Source organism: Melopsittacus undulatus, chromosome 7 (genome assembly GCF_012275295.1).
Source record: "Melopsittacus undulatus isolate bMelUnd1 chromosome 7, bMelUnd1.mat.Z, whole genome shotgun sequence".
Taxonomy (NCBI): Eukaryota; Metazoa; Chordata; class Aves; order Psittaciformes; family Psittaculidae; genus Melopsittacus; species Melopsittacus undulatus.
Genome location: NC_047533.1, coordinates 65,244,039 through 65,256,021, shown reverse-complemented (window position 1 = coordinate 65,256,021; position 11,983 = coordinate 65,244,039). Strand labels below are relative to the sequence as shown.

General features: G+C 43.9%; 2 protein-coding genes across 5 annotated transcripts in view; one reads left to right on the top strand and one right to left on the bottom strand.

Moving 5' to 3' along the window:
- Positions 1 to 583: 583 nt before the first annotated feature.
- On the bottom strand, positions 584 to 3,433 carry NDUFC1 (NADH:ubiquinone oxidoreductase subunit C1). 3 transcript variants are annotated; one of them, XR_004549853.1, is made up of 4 exons: positions 2,600 to 2,625; positions 2,328 to 2,431; positions 1,463 to 1,545; positions 584 to 736 (listed from the first exon to the last, which is right to left on the bottom strand). XR_004549853.1 is itself a non-coding variant. In XM_005142369.3 (4 exons), coding segments are annotated over exons 1-4 (249 nt in total). In that variant the 5' UTR covers positions 3,191 to 3,429; the 3' UTR covers positions 584 to 735. The 3 variants fall into 3 exon arrangements, 2 of the variants coding, with proteins under 2 accessions (XP_005142426.1, XP_033920677.1); XM_005142369.3 differs by lacking the exon at positions 2,600 to 2,625 and adding an exon at positions 3,130 to 3,429; XM_034064786.1 differs by lacking the exons at positions 584 to 736; positions 2,600 to 2,625 and adding an exon at positions 3,130 to 3,433 and having other exon boundaries at positions 1,462 to 1,545.
- A 310-nt stretch (positions 3,434 to 3,743) lies between these two features.
- Positions 3,744 to 11,983, top strand: part of NAA15 (N-alpha-acetyltransferase 15, NatA auxiliary subunit) — a 43,062-nt gene continuing 34,822 nt past the window's right edge. Inside the window, exon 1 of one of the 2 annotated variants that reach the window (XM_034065062.1) lies at positions 3,744 to 3,921. In XM_034065062.1, the coding sequence (XP_033920953.1) occupies positions 3,868 to 3,921 (54 nt within the window). In that variant the 5' untranslated portion in view covers positions 3,744 to 3,867. Of the gene's footprint in view, positions 3,922 to 4,679; positions 4,698 to 11,983 lie in introns of those variants that run through there. The other variant, XM_034065063.1, reaches the window with a different exon arrangement.

The window sequence follows — 11,983 nt, the reverse complement described above, 5'->3', positions numbered from 1 at the left end:
AAGCAAAGCAAACTTCCTAAAAAGGATAAATATACACAGAATTTAAAGGCTGGGCACCTCCAACTTTTGTTCTCTAACACAGCTTCATCTCTGCTCCAGGGGAAGGGAATTAAAAATAATTAAAATCAATTCAGACCACAAAGGACTGAATAGCAGCAGCACTCAAGGAACCAGATCAAGCTTGCAAACAGATGTGTAATGTTGGTTATGGAATCTGTAAGTCACTAGGTCAAGTTCTGAAAGCCTACCTGGTCAAGATTTGAGTTGAAAGCTGCTTCTCTGATGCACAAAGTAACAAATGCACACTTTGGCTTTTGTACAGATCATTTTTATCAAGTTTCCCATAAATGCCATTCTTATATTTATCTCTTACTTTATAAATTTAGCAATAAAAATGCCGGGAGGACACGGGTATATTTAGCTTCTTGAATACTTATTGAGCTTTGTTCTGAACCAATGTCTAATGTAGAATACCTTCCAAAGAGTTTTGAAATGAACACTGATAAACTGTGGAAGAGAAATGCCACAGAAAACCATTTCAAGACCAGCAAGATGAACTAAAAATGGCAAGGAAAGTCTTTCGTAATTTTCTTTCACATTTTATAATTTATTTCATAATTCTGCACATGAAATGCATGAACATGTAAGTATTTAGATACTTTGTACTTCTGCTGGTCTCAACTTACTTGCAGGACAAGTGGCAAGCATGTTGCTTCTTACTGATTACATTGTCAACCTAAGAAAGAGGGAGGGAAAAAAATCTTAGCAAGAAGAACAATAGATAGAACGGATCTTGTCAGAAACACCTCACAACATACTGGAGAGGAATGATTATGGGAAAAATAACCACAGCACTACAAGTTTTCCTATACTTACTATTAGCAATTCTTTTGTGGCATATTAAAATTGCTCTGAGGCCACAATCCCAAACAGATATTTTAGCTGGCAGAAATACAACTTTTTATAACAAAAGGACAGTGACCACACACAACTTGCACTGTAGCACAAGTCTGCAGCATTGACTTTATATCATTCTTATGCACAATATATAAGTGAAACAGAAAAATGTTTCCCACTGTAGACCTGTTAAAATAACAAAGGAGACAAAGATAAGGTATCCTTAGTGCACCTGATCACCTTGCTACTAAAGCACTTGTAAGGTATTCTCCTTACAACTTAACTTTATTATAGACACTGTAAGAGACGTGTTATTTTTCAAAAGTCTCCATGTCTAAGACAGCTGGCAGTGAATATGCACACAAATAGATATATGAAAATATGGATCAGTCACCTTATCACTTTAAAACTGGGAATGAGTTAGATGAATAGCAAAAGCTAAGATGCAAAATATTAAGGAAAATAAGAGAGAAAGACAAGCCAGTCCAGTATCTGCAAAGCCAAGTCAAAGATCTGCATAACTTACATTCAGCTAAGTCAAAAGCATCTACAGGTATACACTTACTAGGAGCAATCTGTACACTTATGATGTTTCTCTCGTTTTCTTCTTTCATATTCCATTACATCATCATTATGTTGCTTGAAAAGCTATAAAATAGCAGTACAGGATAAACATCTGGGACAACAGAAAAATATTTCTACAGCACATAAAACCACCATTATCAGAATACAAACCAATATGTAACTAGAACAATACAGAGTAAATTATTTGTAAACTATCAATTGTCCAGCAAGGCATTTTTTTTCTGCAGCTTCCTCAAAACATTTTATGCTGGCCAACTCAGAGTGGGGGGAAGATTCCTACTGTCAATCAATCCACTACCACCCTAAAAATGGGAAAAAACCCAAAAGGACCCCACACACACCCTGAAAAGCGCGGTCATCATGGGAGTGCTACTTATCCCGAACATTTCTTCACAAAACCTACCATGCCCTGCTTGCTTTATCAACATCGAGCCTATGAGCTCTCTGAAACAGGGAACAATGTCTTACATCTGCATTCTGCTCAGAAACACAGCTTCATTTAGGCACACCTCTATGTTTTTTTCTCCCCTTGTTTTTCTTTTCTTTTTTAAGATACACTGGGGAAAATAATGTTAAAGCCTTAAACCAACAGACCTGAGGAATAGATTCTTTTGCTGCAGATGTTTTACGTTTGCAACAGAGAAAAGCTTAATAACCTGTTCACTTTCATAAAAAAACCTTCAACATAGTTTGGAAAAACATAATAATGCTTCAATCTTGACACCTGCTCTAAGCACCCATTACCCCAATCAACTGAGTAGGTTGCAGTCATTACCTTCAGATCAGTACAGTTTGGGAATAGTTCAAAACATATAAAGTTCAATAAAACCAAAAAACACACTTACATAAGCCCACAAGGCAGCACTGGTGCCAAAAGCCAAGACAACTCCAGGCCAGTTTGGTTGGTCATAATTACGTTTTCTTGCAACAAATGCAGAACGAGTAAAAGCTAAAATGGCAGAAAATTACAAACACGTTAGCATTTCTCAGGCTTAGACTATCAAGTCAACTACTGACACTCAAACAATCAGGGAAAAAAACCCACATTGACTACAAAAAGCTGAAATAAATGCTATTATCACATCCAAGTGGAGACCATAACAGCATTACAACTCACCCATGTGTAGATAAGCTGCAGCATGTGCTCCCTGAACTCAAAGGAGATGAGGCTCTACTAACAGTTCAAAGCAGTGCCTTTCCTCCCCATCCTTTTGCTGGGTCACCAGACCCCAAAGCTTCCATGACCGCCTATCCCATGCTCCCCGCTCTCCCCGAGGGCACCGCCAGCCCTGCCTGCCTAAGGAGTGCCAGCACCACATGCACAGCGGAGAACAGCGGGTCACCCCTGGCCATAACCAGCTCCAGCTCAATATTAGAAAAACCCCAACAATATACGACTGGCTGGTTTGGATTAAAATACACACAAAGCGAAGCGCACTCCAGCTAACGGGCACGCCGCTGGCACCCCGCAGACAGCCAAGCTCCCCCAGCACCCAGGTCAGAGAGCAGGCCGCGGAGCACAGCTGCAGTCCCCTCACGCACCAAGCTCCCGGAACACAGAGCAAGCTCCTATTCCCCTAACCCAAAGCGGGATCCCTACTACTCCGAGTCGCGGCAACAACCCCGCTGTGCCCTACGGCCGCTCACCGAGAGCTGGCGTTGTGGCCGCCAACCTCCAAGCCTTCTCCGCCCTCAGTGCCGCCGCCATCTTGTCGGCCGGACTCCGCCCACGGGGGAGGCACTGCCCTGACTCGCTTCGCCTCTAACCCGCACGAGGCGCGCTGCGCTAACCCCGCCCTCTTCCGCCGCCGGTAACCGCCCTGTGCTGACGGCAGCTAGGCCGTTAGCCAGGCCCCATCACCGGTGACCGCATCAAGTGCAAGCCCCGCTTCGGCGGGCAGCGGCACGCAGGGTGCCCCCGCCGCGGGGCCCGGCCCTGACTCAGCGGGCGGGCCGGGGTACGCCCGTCCCCGCCCAGCCCGTCCGGTCCCACCCGTCGGGGGCGAGGGCGGGCCCTCCGGCGGCGCGGGGTCGCGGCGCATGCGCGCGGCGTGCCGTGACCCGGCTGGGGAAGCCGTTGGCGGTGGCCATTTTGGCGGCGCCTCTCTCCGGCCTGCTCAGTTACCACGTGAGCCGCCGCCCGGGGCTCGGCGCGGGGCAGCCCGGCGCGCAGACGGCGGCCGGGAGAGGCCGGGCCCGCGGCCGGCGAGAGCGCCGTGGTCTGTGGAGGGCGGGCGGGGGGTGGGGAGGCGGCGGTAGCAGCGCACGGACTTCGGTGGGGAGGCTCCCGGCAGCGGCGAGCGAGCAGCGGGCACGGGACGCAGCCCGGTCGCCCACCCCCCTCCCCGGAGCCCTTCGGCGGCGCCCGAGCCAGCGGCGGGGAGGATGCCGTCGGTGAGCCTGCCGCCCAAGGAGAACGCGCTCTTCAAGCGCATCCTGGTGAGTGGGGAGGAGGGAGGCCTGGGCTTGGCCGCGGCGGGCCCCGTGGGGCGGTGGAGAGGAAGCAGCGGCGGCCCCTGCCTCAGCTCTCTCCCCCGGGCTGGTGGGGAGCGGAGCCCCGGTGCCGCCGCCCCGGTAAATGGCTTCTTCCTGCCGAGGCAGCCTGGGCCGAGGGGCGCCTGTCACCCGCGGCACGGCCCGCCCGGGGTCCGAGGAGCGCTGGGGGCGCCTGGGCCTCGCCGCTCGCTCCCTCGAGCCGGTGCCCGTTGCCGTGCAGGGCCGCGGGGCTGAACCCGAGGGCCCGCCCCGGGCCCCAGCGCTGGCCGCGGCGAGGTGAAAGCACCCTCGCGGATGCTTCATTCATCGGCTCGCTGTTTACGGGTGCTCGGCCGAGCCCTCCTGCCCGGCCATTCTGTTCTCTTTGTTTTTGCAACTCAGTTTTTTTCCCGTAGACAGTAACCAGGTTTGTAGGTCGGTGGGGAAGATGGCTTTCTAAGGAGGAAGTGGGGAAGGATGGAGGTTGTGAAGTCTTTCTGAAGTCTAGCTTATAGCTAACTCCTGTTAGAAGTTTGTCAATCGATTTTTCTGGGCGGCAACCGGCATACGGATGAAAGAAGATGCAGTGAAATTTAGGCAATAAACCTCGGTTTCAGATGAGATTAACGTAGTGAACAGTCCAGATACCACCAAAGCATGCGCAATTGAGTTAGATCTTACGGAACTTGTTTCAGTTTTGATGCAGTGTTGCATGAACCTTGGGTTTCTGAGAGCTTGGGGTGAGTTGAAAATAACAGAATTATATTAGTGAGTAACTTTAGTGGATTTATCTGTAAGATTCTGTTATCTGGGTCAAGCGCTGTATTGTTTTCTCCCAGAAAAAGAATCGCTTTTATCTAAAAATCTCACATTTTCTTTCAGAGAGGCTTAGGCTACTGTTTTGGATCCCTCCAGAGATCAGAAGCAACATGAGTACTTTAGTCTTCGGGAGTAGCAGCACTCTTAAAGCTCTGTAAACTTTTTGGGGGGATGTGTGTAATCTTCTGTTCCTTCTTCTTTTCAAAATATTTGTGTGAAAATGAAATCTGTAAAACTAGAAATTCTTAGGTTCATACATCTCATCATGAGAAATGCAGCTTCAATTAGGGTTCAAAAGTAGGTGCAATGAAGTGTAAAGCTTATTACTACTTTGAAAGATCCAGTCCTGCTTGGCAGTTGATATGGCTTTGTATTAAGTGTAATTTTTGATGTGTTATGAGCTGGCGAAGTAATAGCCTTGTTGCTCACTCACCCATCTTTGTAGTGAGGATGGCTTGTGTGGTTACAAGTCTAACTGAATCAAGGAGCCTGTCTGTGTTTAAAACTGACTGGTTTGGGGTTTGGCTTGGGGTTTTCTTCCTGAGCTTGGTGCACGTCTGTCTTATTGTTTGTGTGGAGAGCAGGAAAAAGGGAAGAGTAAGAGTTTGTTTGGAGAAAATGCTGGCTCAGCACATGTGAGTTGAATGAAGCTTCTCAATTTGTTTCAGGTCAGAAAAGTGAAAGGTGTACTCCACTCCAGACAGATTTCTGTCGACTGAAGCAATTTTAATGCTGGCTTTGTTTTTTTTTTTTAATCTGAAAATCTTTAACAAAAATGCAGAAGTTTCAAGTACTGGGTAGGCCAAAAGTTATTCTGGCATTTTGTTTTTTTTTCCTGTATCTTGCAAGGATGAGCCTGTGACATGTAGCCTAGTATTAAGGCTGCCCTGTGATTAGGCACCTTTATAACACGTGGTGAATAGGAAAAGCTTGAAGCTGGTTTTCATCACACTGAGAGTTTGTGTAATAAACTGCTTGTCTGCCTTGTTGTGGATAATGACCCTACTTTGTGCAGTTTTGATTACCTGTTTGACTTGAGATGTCTTTTTTAGGAAGTCCAATAAATGAGTGCAAGTCCAAAGAAACATTACTGCCGTACTCCTGTGCCTTCACTCCACCTCTCTCTTCCTGCAGCCTCTCCTCTGTCTACACCTTCTTTTCAGGAGACTGTAACCCTTTATTATGCCGTATCTTCTGCTGCCCCTTCCTCTGACCCATTGGTAGCTGAACAGCAGCAGCAGCAACAGGAGCTTGTGTCTTCCTGGGCAGCTGGCTCCCTGGTAGGACCTCTGAGCCCTGGGCCACCTAACAGGGGGAGTCTGATTGTCTGGCCCTGGGTCAGCCCATGCTGTCTTCTGGCTTGGGCAGACCCTGGAGTCATTCTGTTTGAGCAGGCTTGAGTGAGATTTACTTTTTTTCCCAGCATATGCTTTGGTAAGCCGCCCAAGTGCTGTTGAAAGGATGCATTACCCTTCAAATAGATAATTACTGCTGCATAGACTGAACAGAAATATAAAACCATTCACATTTAGATTTTCATGGAGGTAGTAAACACAGGAATTAAGTAGATAACAGCCTTTTGTTTTTGTAAGTAAAGCATAAAATGGAAAAAAGCAAGCTGATTTTGTGTGTGCTTTAAGTTCCTGAGGCCTCATGTCTTTTCTACTTTTAAGAAGTGTACCTGTAACACAGTCATTAAATGTTTAGGTCTACACCAGGCTGCCCAGCTTTCCATAGTGAAAGGGATTAATTAGTCTTCAGAGTTTGGGGTTTTTTTGTTTGTTTGTTCTGTAGTAAACATCTCACAAGATGAGTGAATTTCTTTTGCATAAGGCTGTGCTTGCAAACCAGCATTTCCACTTAACTAACAAATTCTCAGTTCAGAAGCGTGTGCACTTTGCCTTTGTGTGTTGCAACACCAACTAGACTAACCTCTTCTAGTCATTTCAGAGGTATGTGGAAGTTCTTATAGAAACAGTTTTCCATTTGGAAAGCATTTTACAGTGTTCTTGTAGTACAGAGGGAAAGGGATGGGCACGATTAATTTGGATTAAAAAAGACACAGGATTATTGATCACTGTTCTGCTTAAACTCGCACTTCCATTAAAAAGAAAGTTTCTAGCTAATATTGGTTTTATAGTTTTAACTATTTGTTGTTAAGGTAGATAGTCCTGTTCTGCTCAAAGGTGCTAGAGGAAAAGTGGATCTCTACATTTTTCCCTTCTTGTTTTTGATCCATTTAAACGTTTAAAATTAATTGAGTCTGTACCATTCTTTTGGACACACGTAATCTCTAGGCAGTCCAGACATCACTCAAGAGTTCAGATAGAGGCAGAGGAAAGGGTAGACTACCAAACAGAGGAGTCTAAGGAGTAGAGAAATTGACTTTTGGTGCCCCTGGGGTTGGATGAACTCTGAAGTAAAGGGAAAAGCCATTCACTCCGTTTTTCCCACTTCTTGCCAACAAGTATGGAACTAGTTGTAGCAAGCAGGGTTGGCTGATTTATTTTTATTTTATTTTTTATTTTTATTTTATTAAACGTAACTGATGCATGTTCCTGGTGTTTTGTGAAGTTATTCGTCTACTGTGTCTGGTTGAGTACAGTTCATCAAATACGTTCAGTTTTATTTCATGTATCCCAAAGGCAACATTCGGTTAACTTTTATTTGGACATGGAAGTTAAATATATTAAAAATGCATTGAAGAAGTACTAAATACAGAGCTTTTAGAGTTGCCATGTATTATGTGGAAGAGATTTTCAGTTCCTTAAAGCAGCAGAGGAGAAAGTTGTTGGAGTCATGAAGGTCTGGCAGAGTAAGATGGTGCAAATACTTCTCACTATAGCTATCCTCTGGTTGAATATGGTTTGAGCAGGGAGAAAAATGCCCAAATGTTTAAGTGAAACACTTGTATTTTATGATGCAAACAGACAAGTGAAGAACTAAATGTGTTCAGGCCTTGTTTAAATAGTTTCACTGATTTATAACTCAAATGCATACTGAAGATGCAAGATGCCATGCTGTTCTGGGCTTATGTATATTACACTGTATGCAGATCAGAGTACCTCAGTTTATTCAGGTGTGGTGATTATCTGTTTTCTTCATGATATCTGTAGAGCCATACATTTTTTATCTCTATCTCAGTTACCTTATGTGCTAAGCAGGCTTGATTAGGTGAGGCCAGAACCTCTCTCCTCCAGTGGGGCATTACAATAACCAAGGTTTCTGTTGTGGGGCTGGGGGGAGGTGGTGGTGGTGTTTGTGTTTGAATTTCACTTTTGTTTGGTCATTTCTATAGTAACGCTGCAGTACTGGAGGGTGTTTGAGCTGGTGGTCTGCTTCCTTTCCATGCTGGCTCTGACAAGTGTTCCACTAAAAGGTGCAGGACCTTCCTAATAACAAAAAAGCCTGTTGAACAGCGTCTCTTCAGTGTCTCTGCTGTAAATATGCCAAGCCCCTCCTGCTGGGACATCTTCCTGTTTCTTCATGCCAGAGTCTGCTCCCTGTCCCTCCACTTTCAAACTAGACAGACCTGTGCTTCTCCTTCACTAATACTTTGCCCAGCACCAGTCCATTAAAAATAATGTTCTGTCTCAGAGAAGTTCAGGTGCTGACTTTAAGGTTGCTGAGGTGGCAGACTTGGAAATCTCCACTTAAGTAATCTTGATTCAAGATTAAAGACCAGTTTTCAGAGTTTAGCATTTATCAGTAACCAGGTGAAGTAGCACATTTTGTATGCAATCACTCCTGCATTTGCGTTACTGTACAGTAACCAAGTATGCTCACTGCTGGAGTTTCACCACATATTATTGCATCTGAAACATGGAACTGCTAACAAGGCTTTGCCTATATCTTGGCTGTTTAGATGCCAGTCACTTAGTTTTGCCTTTGCCAAAAGGAATACACCACCTGGCTATGCCAGAAGTAATAGTAGAAATCATGTCTTGCTTGAAACGTTGGAATGGAGGTAAAGAACAGACCTGCTACTGTAAGCAGAATCATTATTCTTGTTTTTAAGAAATACTTCTCAAACTTGCTAAAGAAATTAATGACTGTTTGAGACTAGGATGTCATTAAGGAATCAACTTGAGCAATGCTGTTGTTATTAAAGCCTGTTCACCAAATCAGGCCATTTCTTATCACTGGGGCTGTCAGAAATTGTAGGAACAGGATTCCCTGCTATAAATTTCTGGGGAGCAGCATAATTTTGTTACTTATTTGTTTCAGTTAAAAGAATAAAAGACTTGTTAATAGAAAAACATCATAATTTCTTCACAGCTGTAAGATCATAGCCACTCTGAAGTTGTTATGTCTATAGATACTCTTATCTGAACCCAAAGCGGTTTTTTTAGTAATCTGAAACTGATCTTGTTTGGGGCAGTAGATTAAATCCGGTTTACATGGTACCACCCTTATATTAGTTAGAATTTGATCAAGTTGTGCTTATTCCTGTTCCTCAAAGGTTTTCTTAACAAGTTTTTGCTGATTGCACTTTGTGGGCATCTCAAGTTTAAATCTGTTGTCCACAGCAGCACTGCATCAGTGCAGCAAGAGTGGTGATAAGGATTTGCGTCTCTTATGATTTTGCTGATAAGGGATTTAGAGAAAATAAGCAATTACTCCTTGCCACTCTTAAAACTGAGGTCAGCGAGACTTGCCACAAGGGTTTATGTTTGCTTCTGTGATACCACACTGTGATAGTTAGGTTGTTCTTCAGCATTACAAGGTTTGCTATCTTACTAGCCACATGTAACTATTTTGCAGTCAGTCAGTGCTACAGGACAACATTTTGCATCCCTCAGAGCTAAAGGTAAAGACTACTGCAAAGGTAGAAAATGTCAGTAGCCTCACTGTGTGTCTTGGGCTGTATTGTGAGATACAGCTGAGTGGAACTATCAGTATAAGTCCCAAAGAACCTATTCTGTGGAGTCTTTTAGCCCCTTTCATATCATGTCTTGGAATTTGATTTTTTTCAGATGGTCATTAGAAGGTTCAGTTAGTTTTATACTAAATTCAGAGGTGAAACCTGAGCAGGGCAATGGACAAATTCACAGTAATTCTCCCCAGGGAGAGGTTAAAATGAGCAGGTTCTGGCCAAATGAACTAATGTTGAATAATGGATTTTTCTGCAAGAGCCTTGCTTTGGTGTGTGCAGATTTTTGGTTTCACTTCTACAAGAGCTGTAGCTATTCATCAGTGGCTGTGTCCAGAGGGATTTTGTCCAGTACTGGAATGAGGCCAATTCAGAAGCATATACATAATATGGGTTTTTTTTCCCCCCTGCCTTAATAGTAAATAAAAATGTACACGTATTTGTTACCTTCTTCCTAACTAATTTTGGTTTGAACTTGTTCTGTTCCTCTGGTTGTATTCTGGCAGGCAGTGCTAGCTATGAAGGTTTTGGTCACTGTGCAAGAGGAGGGTTTCTTAGTTCCGTAAACTAGGCAACTGCTGAATCTGTTTCTTACACAGAACAGTTCCATTCATTAACACTGCAGAACAATGGAAAAGGATGATTGGTTTTTGATTTGACAGAAAATATGCAAGTTTGCCTCAGAGTTTTTCAGCATTAATGTGTCTGTAAAGTTTGTGTGGCTTCTGGGTTGTTTTTGTTTTTCAGTTGTCAGGTTCATACATCTCATATTTGTCGTGAAACCTAATCAGTGTGGTGGAAGCTTTTGCCTAGAGCTGTTGAGCCGTTTGATATGGTTAGTGCTCAAAAGACGCACTAATTCATGGTGAGTAGTTGCTCCTAATGCTTCCAGCTTTCAGAATCTTCTTTACTACATTTAGCTTGAATTAGTGCACCTTAGTGACTTGACCTGATCCAGCTATAGAGGGAGACTGACTGTGCTGGAAAACAGCTTTGAGCCACACAGCACCTGGCCTTACCAAGTGCTGCATCTGAACTGTGCTGGAAGAAATAGATAGCATCTGAATGGCAGACATACATGTCGTGCATTGTAAGTGCACGCCTTACCGAAAGCTAAGGCCAAGTATGCTAACACTTCCTGCTGCCAAAGGTCTTACCACATTGTCGTTGCCAACATTGCTACGTGATGCTGCAAGTGTACGTATTCATGGTTGCTACTGGGAGAAACTGTGGAGACCCTTCAGGAGCACATGCTGTATCTGAAAGGATTTGTCCACCTGCATTCTGCTCAAGCCTCACAAACCCTCAGGGAAGAGAATAACAGGGTGTGAATCCCTGAATTGTTCTGGCAGAGCAGCCCTCTCTCCCCTGGACTTTCTCCTGAGGACTTCCAGATGGAACTAAAAAAGCACTTGCCTCTGCTCATGTGTAGATCAGTTGTCCTGTCTGTTATCTCTTGTATATGATGGGGAATAGTCTGCAATATGTTGCTTCTTACAGTGACACAGGCCATGTGATCTCCTGAGGAAGAGAGGCTGGGTACAGTGGACCAACAGTGAGAACTTAGGTTTGCATCTCCGTTGTCTCTTGGGGCTGAATCCAATTTTGGTATTCATTCAGTAAAGAAAATTACATTCTTTGGCTAGTCCATCGTTGACTGGATTAGGGTGCTTGCTTTAATGGAGTGACCATCAGTTCAAAGTGATTTCCTGTGGGGTTGTTTGTGGTGATTTTGGGTTGGTTGGTTTGTTTTGCTGTTGTTTGGTGGGGTTTTTTTGTGTTTAAGTACTTGAGTTTACATTCATTTTAATTCAGTTAATTTGCAGGTATAGGGGTTTACAAAATTGGCCTTAAGTTTGAGTTAAAAGTGTGACCTTAGAAAATACATAATCTTAGAAGATGATGTAAAGTTCTTCATAACTTTTTTTTCTTTGCAAAATTCTTTCTTTTTAATAGAAATTGCATGCTATTGCTTTCTTACTATTCTAGTTCAAAGGGCAGAATGTTTGGGAATGTGATCCTATCCCACATGCCTGGGTCTGCTGTCCTTTTTACTCTCATCTCACTACTTCTTAGAACCAGCTGCGCCAGCCCAAGTGAGAATAAAAAGAAAGCAAATAATAACACCCCAGTGCTTCCATTTGTGAGTTTGAGGAGTTAAATGGTACATACCTTCATTGCTTTGATATTTATTTTTGAGGAAAATCCTCTAGTTTTTTATGTTTCCAGGTGACAAGACAGAAGATGGCTTTTTTATGTTATAAGTATCTTCAGCTTCACCATGAGATACTTTCTGGTCTGCTCCTCACCTGTTTAATCAGCTGCAAAATCCAG